General features: G+C 47.9%; 1 protein-coding gene across 2 annotated transcripts; it reads right to left on the bottom strand.

Annotated features, from left to right (window-relative positions):
• Positions 1 to 403: 403 nt before the first annotated feature.
• Positions 404 to 9,274, bottom strand: LOC119958480 (lysophosphatidic acid receptor 6-like). 2 transcript variants are annotated; one of them, XM_038787036.1, is made up of 2 exons: positions 8,990 to 9,274; positions 404 to 2,082 (listed from the first exon to the last, which is right to left on the bottom strand). In XM_038787036.1, the coding sequence occupies exon 2, from the start codon at positions 2,068 to 2,070 to the stop codon at positions 931 to 933; it is 1,140 nt and encodes a 379-aa protein (XP_038642964.1). In that variant the 5' UTR covers positions 2,071 to 2,082; positions 8,990 to 9,274; the 3' UTR covers positions 404 to 930. The 2 variants fall into 2 exon arrangements, with proteins under 2 accessions (XP_038642964.1, XP_038642963.1); XM_038787035.1 differs by lacking the exon at positions 8,990 to 9,274 and adding an exon at positions 5,953 to 6,230.
• Between the last annotated feature and the right edge of the window lie 315 nt (positions 9,275 to 9,589).

The raw sequence follows: 9,589 nt of genomic DNA on the forward strand, positions 1-9,589 counted from the left end.
GTGTTCGTGCAAGTGCTTTCTGGGTTTGTATGTGTCTATATGTGTGTGTGCTCTACGTGTTTGTGCGTTTATGTATGTGTGTTTTGTGCGTGTTTGTGTGTATGTGTGTTTTGTGTGTGTATTTCTGTATGCGTGTTTTGTGCGTGTTTGTGTGTTTTGTGTATGTTTGTGTGCATGTGTGTTTTGTGTGTGTGTTTATGTGTGTGCATTTTGTGTGTGTGTTTCTATGTGTTTATGTATATGTGTTTGTGTGTGTGCGTGTTTATGTGTATGTGTTTGTGTGTGTGTGCATGTGTTTATGTGTATGTGTCTATATGTGTGTGTGCGTCTGTGTATATGTGTGCATCTGTTTTTCGTGTGCATTTTGTGTGTGTTTATGTGTTTGCGTTTATGTGTGCGCGTTTATGTGGGTGTGTGTGTTTTGTGTGTGCATTTTGTGTGCTTGTGTATGCGTGTGTAGATGTAGAGTAACATGGTTTAACAATAGCGTGTGTCTTGGTGTTGTGGGTAAAGTTCGTAATTATAAATGTGTTTGTGACTACATCAATGTGCCTTTGTGTGTGTGAGGTAATGTTTGTGCGTCTGCATGTGTGAGAGGCTGCATTTGTCTGTTTGCGTATGTGTGTGGCTGTGTCAGGGTAACGTTTGCATGTGTGTGTGTGTGAGAGAGATGGTGTCTACATCTCTGCATGTCTGTGTCAGATGGGTATAGCGTGTGAGTGTGTCAGTATGAGAGTGTATCCGTGTCTGTGCATATTGTGATGCCAATGTAATTACATTCTCCCACCTCTGGAAGTGCTGCATCGCCAGTTGTCACTCTCTGTCCTGTCACCACCTCCCCTTCCTCCCCACCACTGGCCCTCCCAGTGTTAACCGTTCTCCACATTGCACAAGGCGAAAAACTGGCCAGGAACAGGCGACCCGGGGATCTCAATGACCAATGGTGCCTTCTGCCGAATGTTCAGTTCTTTTCTCAAATTTGTCCTTTTGTCGATAGGTGGTGTGAAAGGTGGGCTTCTCCCCACAGCACAACCTTCTCCATTTGAAGGTGCCGCTGGAGAATGAATAGACGATGGGATCCAGGCAGCTGTTGAGACTGGTCAGGGCCATGGTGACTCGCCTGGCCGAGTAGGTGAACTGGATGAGTTGACAGCTGGGCAGCACGTCGATCCGCCCGAGGGTGTGGATGAGTTGGATGAGGTGGTACGGGACGAAGCAAATGACGAAAACTAGCAGGACCAGTAGCACCATGCGGAGGGCTTTCCTCTTGACCGCGTGCACCGTGTCTCTCCCGGCTTTGTGTTCCAGGAGCTTGCGGACGATGAGGGAGTAACAGATAATGATAATCACCAAGGGGATGAAGAAGCCGATGATGGCGGCCACGATGCTGATCACAGAGATGTGTTCACTCCAGGTGGTCATGGAGTAATTCTCCAGGCAGGCCGTCTTGCCACTGGGGAACTTATTGGTCAGCGGACGCCCGATGGTCAAGTAGAGAAGGCTGGAGACCAGAAGCAGCCAGATGAGGCAGCAAGCAAGGAGGCTATAACGGGGCCTGCGGAACTGCAGTGACTTGATGGGGTGGACCACCGCCACGTAGCGATCCAGGCAGATGCAGGTGAGGAACAAAGTGCTGCCGTACATGTTGGCAAAGAAGAGGGAGCCGGTGATTTTACAGGCCAGGTCCCCGAACGCCCAGTCATTCCCCAAAGCATGATAGACCACTTTGAACGGGAGCAGCACGGCAAAGATGAGGTCTATCACGGCCAGGTTGGCCATGAACACATCCGAGGGAGAGAAAGCGCCCTTCTTCCTGAAGAGATACCAGAGGACGCAGCAATTGGATATGGTGCCAAACGCGAACACGACACTGTAGACCACAGGAAACATGATGTACTGGAAATTGGCATTGTATTCGCATTCTTGTGTGTTGTTGGCAACTGTGGAGTTGTCAATGCTGGAAGTATTGATACTGATTGGAATCGATGTGAATGAACTCCAACTGGTGAACCATTGGCGCTCTGTAAGGTTAAAGTCAGCTTCAGGTGTCAATGCAGTTGGGTCGACCATGGTGAATAGAATCTGAAATTGTAACAATATAGAGTAACAGGGGTTAGGCCAAATGGGCTTAGAGCTGATTCTACCAACACATCTTCATTAAACCCTCGACTGTGTTGTACTTTACTGTATTTTAGTCTATTTGCAACACAGGAACTGTTCCCATTAGAGTTGAAAACTCGCTCCTTTAAACACTGCCTTTGTTCAACAAGGTACAATATCAGAAGCAGGATGTCCCAGAGGATCTATCAACTGAATTGACTGGTGTGGATTCTGTATGATCAGACATCTGCAGAATAATTAATCAAAAGCCTAGATTCAATCAGGAATCCATTCCTCCAAAACGTTGTGAGTCAGTGGCTGCTTTCAGGAATTTCACGTGTGGCCTTTTACTGGATAAGGTGGCACAGTGGTTGGCTTTGTTGCCTCACAGCGCCCGGGTTCGATTCTGGCCTTGGGTGACTGCCTTGGAAGTTTGCATGCTCTCCCCGTGTCTGCGTGGATTCCGTCCGGGTGCCCCGGTTTCCTCCCACAGCCCAAAGAAGTGCAGGTTTGGTGGCTTGGATGTGCTAAATTACCCTTCGGTAGGGCTATGGGGATAGGGCGGGGATTGGGGCTGAGGCAGGCTGCTGTTTCGGAGATCCGGTTCAGACTCAATGGCCTCCTCCTGTACTGTCGGGAGTCTATGATGAGGATAAACATTGTCAGATTTTTCCTGTTGGTTGTTCAAAATGCGATGGTCAAGGACCAAGCGGAACTATGTTGTTATTTTCTAACCTTAAATCTTTCATTTCGCGTTTTGCTTCTATAGCAGCTGATCTTTTTCAAGAAGCAATCGGATACAACCAAGGAAATCAATGGGTGTGGGGGGATTGCAGGATCAGGAAATTGAGTTGGATGATCAGCCAGAATCATAGTTGTTATAGAATCCATGAAGTGCAGAAAGAGGCCATTTGGTCCACTCCCTCACCCTACCCCATAACCCGACCTTACCTTTTGGACACTAAGGGACAATTTAGCATGGCCAATCCACCTAACCTGCACATCTTTGGACACTAAGGGACAATTTAGCATGGCAAATTCACCTAACCAGCACATCTTTGGACACGAAGGAACAATTAAAATGGCAAATCCACCAACCCACACATCTTTTGACATTAAGGGGCAATTTATCATGGCAAATTCACCTAACCAGCACATCTTTGGACACTAAGGAACAATTTATCATGGCCAATCCACCTAACCTGCACATCTTTGAACTGTTTGAGGAAACCGGAGCACCCGGAGGAAATGCACGCAGACACAAGGGGAATGTACAAACTCCACAAAGACTGGAATCGTCACCCAAGACCGGGTCTTTGGCGCTATGAGGCAGCAGTGCTAACCCACTGTGTCAACCTGAACGGCAGAGCAGGCTTGAGGGGCTGAATGGCCTCCACGTGCTCCTATATTTCTACAAAAACGGAAGAGATTTTCTGACCAGGAAGACAGCAAACACTTCTCAAACCATGCTGTCAAGTTACAGGGAAGACTGAAGGATTGATCTGGTTCCTGAGGCCATGTCTTGAGATCAAATGTGATTCATCTTAGAGACGATGTATTATGGGTTGCTTTTTGAGTGTGTCCCCTACTTTGTAGCCACCCCCCCCCCCCCGCCCTCAACGTGCTGAATATTGAATTGTATTTACCCTGTTGATAATTTTGACAGCTAGGATTTTGAAATGGTTCCTCAGCCATTATTTCATACGTATATAATTATCAATTTGTTTCTTAATGACGTCTGAAGCCTCGTTGTTTTTATTTACACTTGTCAGCACACTTGATCTTGTGGCCTCCCACAACAAATTCAGCTGGCACACCTACTGTAGAAGCATGTGTGAAACTAATAGTCCCATGATCATTGACGTAACATGACTATTTTCCTGTTCCGCAGCATCTGCTGTTGCTCAGGTTGATTATTCTGTCTTATTTTACTGACAAGCGCAAGAGGAATGTGCATTGTCTAAGGGATATATCAACCACGGTCTAATTGGATACTGGGGCAGGGTCCTTTTCAGAGTATCTACTGGCCAATCCTTATGTCACCTCTAGATTTCACTATTCCAACGTACTCCTGGACAACATCCAATTTACGCCATCTCTACACTTAAACTCATCAAAAACTCTGCTATCTGTATCCAAACTCACCAAATCCTGTTCACCCAAACACCAAATGCTCGCCGACCTCTATCGAGTCCATTCCAACAAAGGCCTTGATTTCGAAATTCTCATCCTTGTGTTCAAATTCTCCATTTCCCCGTTCCCTCCCCAACTTTGCAGTCTAGTTTAATCCAACAAGGTTAGGAGTGAAATAGATTTATTTTTTTAAAAGGAAGGATGTAAAGTAGCAAAGTCACCAACTCCATATGGAATGCACATGAGCTTGATGAACGTTTGAACATAGAAACAGGAGCAGGGGCAGCACGGTAGCACAGTGGTTAGCACTGTTGCTTCACAGCGACCGGTACCCAGGTTCGATTCCAGCTTGGGTCACTGTCTGTGCGGAGTCTGCACGTTCTCCCCGTGTGTGCGTGGGTTTCCTCCGGCTGCTCCCGTTTTCTCCCACAATCCAAAGATGAGCAGGTTAGGTGAATTGGACATGTTAAATTGCCCTGAGTGTCCAAAAAGGTTAGGTGAGGTTATGGGGATAGGGTGGAGGTGTGGGCTTAAGTAGGGTGCCCTTTAGAAGGACCGGTGCAAACTCGATGGGCCGAATGGCCTCCTTCTGCACTCTAAATTCTATGATTCTATGAAACTGTTGTAGTCAGTAGCTGAGAGATTTGTTTTTTGGAAGGCCAGAGCTGTGTGGGGGTTTCTTAAGCTCCAAGTTCCAGGTGTCCTCATCTTGTACATGTCCCTCTGATCTGATTGGGGGCTATTGTTGGTTCAGTGGGAATCGCGTGGTTATTAGTGGGGATCCCATAGCCGAAAGTCAGGATGGCCAGCGTTCCCAATTCCCCTCCCAAACAGCCAATCAGCACTTCAAAATTCCCCAAATTGGCGGGTTTGCCTGGCCTCCTCGTGACTCCAGACCCACAATTATGGGATTGACTCTTTTTCTTATAAATTTAAGAGTACCCAATTCATTTTTTTCCCCAAATAAGCGGCAATTTAGCCTGGTCAATCCCCTACCCTGCACATCTTTTGGTTTGTGGGGGTGAAACCCACGGAGACACGGGGAGAATGTGCAAACTCCACACGGACAGTGACCCAGAGCCGGGATCGAACCCTGGACCTCGGCGCCGTGAGGCAGCAGTGCTAGCCAGTGTGCCGCCGTGCTGCCCAATGGGGTTGACTCTGAATTGCCCCTCTGAAATGGACGAATGAGCCCCTCACCACACCCCCCACAATGTGGCCACATATTTACAGGTGGAAGGGTGAGTGACTTGGAGGGGGGACCTTCTGGGCAGTGTTCCCGATGTTACTGCAGCCTTTGTCCTTCTCGATGGCAGTCAGGGTGGGTTTGGGACGTCCTGTCCAAGGAAGGTTTGAGAGCGTCTCAATGCAGAGCTAAATGGCGCACAGCAATATTTCACAAAGGACAATTGGTGAGTAACCAGCTCTTTGTTTTTTAAAGTGTAAAATGTTATTATTTACTTTGGGTTAGGAAGCCAATGTGCAGAGTGGACTTGATCCATGTCTTTGCTTGCTTTAAAAACGAATTCAAATTGGACCCAGTCCATGATCCCTCCGTTAGGGGCATACAAGATGCAAGCTCACAAGAAATGGCATTGCACCTTATCCATGGACTTCCTGCCGCTTAATCTCAGACAGCGGCCGAGAGGTGATAGAGACGAGTTGATGCGATTTGAAATGATGCTCTACTTGTGAGATACAGAAATGGTGTTTACCCACCTGGCCAATCCGAGGCTTCAATCTCACTCTTTGATTCTGTCGAGTAGATGAGATTTTCCGTTGCGTGTTGGGACGTGTCTTCCCTTCGCCCTGTCTCCCGCCCAGCCTTCCCTGACTCCCCCTATCCTTCTGCCTTTCTCATCGTCTCTCGATCTCTTCTCTCGACCTTCCTGGCTCATTCGGTGTCTCTGTTTATGTCTCTCTCTCTCCCCTTTATAGGCGTACCTATGTGTGTACTTCCTCATGTGTAATCTTGGCAAATTGGGGAAAGTCCCTGGGATCTCTCTGAAATGCTTAATCTCTTCGCCCCTCCTCCACTCCCCCCACATTCCCCCACTCCCTCAGCCCAATGCCTGATTTTAATCTTATTTTCAACACTGTGGGATTTGCACTCAATTGAGATGTAACGGCAGATGCTGAGTCGAGTTTCCCAGCACAGAAAGAGGCCATTCGGCCCATCGTGTCAGTACTGACCACCAAGCATCCATCTATTGTAATCCCATTTTTCAGGCACTTGCTCTGTGACCTGGGATGGTTGTTAACTCGCTTCCAATTCAGTCAACAGTCCATGTGCAACATCACCTGGTGTTCATGCTGAGCTGACATCCACATTCCACCATGTGGGCTTGCCAGTCTCCCAGACCAGATACATCAACAGCTGTCCATCCGACCTTCAAAGTCCGTGGGGGCAAAGGGCACTTCTGAAGGCAGAGCCTGCACACAACAGCCAGCTGACGGTTCGACTGTTGCAACTCCAAGCACCCCCTCTTCTCACCAAAGCGGCGGGGGGGGGGGGGCGACGCTGAAACCTTCCCTCTGATGCACCTCTCCTTAAATCCTGGCGTGGCTGCTGCGTATGCCCAGGTTATCTGCTGCCAACATCCGCCAGCCTTGAACCCCCTGGCACTTAGCTGTTTTTCTGTTCCGCAGCATCTGCTGTTGCTCAGGTTGATTATTGTGACTTATTTTACTGACATGCGCAAGAGGAATGTGCATTGTCTAAGGCAGGGGTGGGCAAACTACGGCCCGCGGGCCTTTATGCGGCCCACCAAGTCATAAAATTTTTTTTTAAATAATTTTTTAAAAAAAAATTTTGTTTAAGGTTAATGGGGGGGGGGGGGGGGGCTGTTGGGTTACTTACTGGTATAGGGTGACTTGAGTAGGGTGATCATTGCTCGGCACAACATCGAGGGCCGAAGGGCCTGTGCTGTGCTGTACTGCTCTATGTTCTATGCTCTATATAAGGCGCCCAGAATCATAACCGGGTGAAGTAATTATTTTACTTAATATACTGTGCGGCCCTTTAAAATTGTGAATTTCTGAATGTGGTCCTTGCACGGAAAAGTTTGCCCACCCCTGGTCTAAGGGATATATCAACCACGGTCTAATTGGATACTGGGGCAGGGTCCAAAGGATTACTCTTTTCCTTTTCAGAGTATCTACTGGCCAATCCTTATGTCACCTCTAGATTTCACTATTCCAATGGACGCCTGGACAACATCCAATTTACGCCATCAATTTACGCCACTTAAACTCATCAAAAACTCTGCTATCTGTATCCAAACTCACCAATTCCTGTTCACCCAAACTCCAAATGCTCGCCGACCTCTATCGAGTCCATTCCAACAAAGGCCTTGATTTCGAAATTCTCATCCTTGTGTTCAAATTCTCCATTTCCCCGTCCCCTCCCCAACTTTGCAGTCTAGTTTAATCCGACAAGGTTAGGAGTGAAATAGATTTATTTTTTTAAAAGGAAGGATGTAAAGTAGCAAAGTCACCAACTCCATATGGAATGCACAAGAGCTTGATGAACGTTTGAACATAGAAACAGGAGCAGGGGCAGCACGGTAGCACAGTGGTTAGCACTGTTGCTTCACAGCGACCGGTACCGGGATTCGATTCCCGGCTTGGGTCACTGTCTGTGCGGAGTTTGCACGTTCTCCCCGTGTCTGCGTGGGTTTCCTCCGGGTGCTCCCGTTTCCTCCCACAGTCCAAAGATGAGCAGGTTAGGTGAATTGGGCATGCTAAATTGCCCCGAGTGTCCAAAAAGGTTAGGTGAGGTTATGGGGATAGGGTGGAGGTGTGGGCTTAAGTAGGGTGCCCTTTCCAAGGATCGGTGCAAACTCGATGGGCCGAATGGCCTCCTTCTGCACTCTAAATTCTATGATTCTATGAAACTGTTGTAGTCAGTAGTTGAGAGATTTATTTTTTGGAAGGCCAGAGCTGTGTGGGTGTTTCTTAAGCTCCAAGTTCCAGGTGTCCTCATCTTGTACATGTCCCTCTGATCTGATTCGGGGCTATTGTTGGTTCAGTGGGAATCGCGTGGTTATTAGTGGGGATCCCATAGCCGAAAGTCAGGATGGCCAGCGTTCCCAATTCCCCTCCCAAACAGCCAATCAGCACTTCAAAATTCCCCAAATTGGCGGGTTTGCCTGGCCTCCTCGTGACTCCAGACCCACAATTATGGGATTGACTCTTTTTCTTATAAATTTAAGAGTACCCAATTCATTTTTTTTTCCAATTAAGCGGCAATGTGGCCACATATTTACAGGTGGAAGGGTGAGTGACTTGGAGGGGGGGCCTTCTAGGCAGTGTTCCCTATGTTACTGCAGCCTTTGTCCTTCTCGATGGCAGTCAGGGTGGGTTTGGGACGTCCTGTCCAAGGAAGGTTTGAGAGCGTCTCAATGCAGAGCTAAATGGCGCACAGCAATATTTCACAAAGGACAATTGGTGAGTAACCAGCTCTTTGTTTTTTAAAGTGTAAAATGTTATTATTTACTTTGGGTTAGGAAGCCAATGTGCAGAGTGGACTTGATTCATGTCTTTGCTTGCTTTAAAAACGAATTCAAATTGGACCCAGTCCATGATCCCTCCGTTAGGGGCATACAAGATGCAAGCTCACAAGAAATGGCATTGCACCTTATCCATGGACTTCCTGCCGCTTAATCTCAGACAGCGGCCGAGAGGTGATAGAGACGAGTTGATGCGATTTGAAATGATGCTCTACTTGTGAGATACAGAAATGGTGTTTACCCACCTGGCCAATCCGAGGCTTCAATCTCACTCTTTGATGCTGTCGAGTAGATGAGATTTTCCGTTGCGTGTTGGGACGTGTCTTCCCTTCGCCCTGTCTCCCGCCCAGCCTTCCCTGACTCCCCCTATCCTTCTGCCTTTCTCATCGTCTCTCGATCTCTTCTCTCGACCTTCCTGGCTCATTCGGTGTCTCTGTTTATGTCTCTCTCTCTCCCCTTTATAGGCGTACCTATGTGTGTACTTCCTCATGTGTAATCTTGGCAAATTGGGGAAAGTCCCTGGGATCTCTCTGGAATGCTTAATCTCTTCGCCCCTCCTCCACTCCCCCCACATTCCCCCACCCCCTCAGCCCAATGCCTGATTTTAATCTTATTTTCAACACTGTGGGATTTGCACTCAATTGAGATGTAACGGCAGATGCTGAGTCGAGTTTCCCAGCACAGAAAGAGGCCATTCGGCCCATCGGGTCAGTACTGACCACCAAGCACCCATCTATTGTAATCCCATTTTTCAGTCACTTGCTCTGTAACCTGGGATGGTTGTTAACTCGCTTCCAATTCAGTCAACAGTCCATGTGCAACATCACCTGGTGTTCATGCTGAGC

The sequence above is a fragment of the Scyliorhinus canicula genome, chromosome 29 (genome assembly GCF_902713615.1).
Source record: "Scyliorhinus canicula chromosome 29, sScyCan1.1, whole genome shotgun sequence".
Lineage (NCBI taxonomy): Eukaryota > Metazoa > Chordata > Chondrichthyes > Carcharhiniformes > Scyliorhinidae > Scyliorhinus > Scyliorhinus canicula.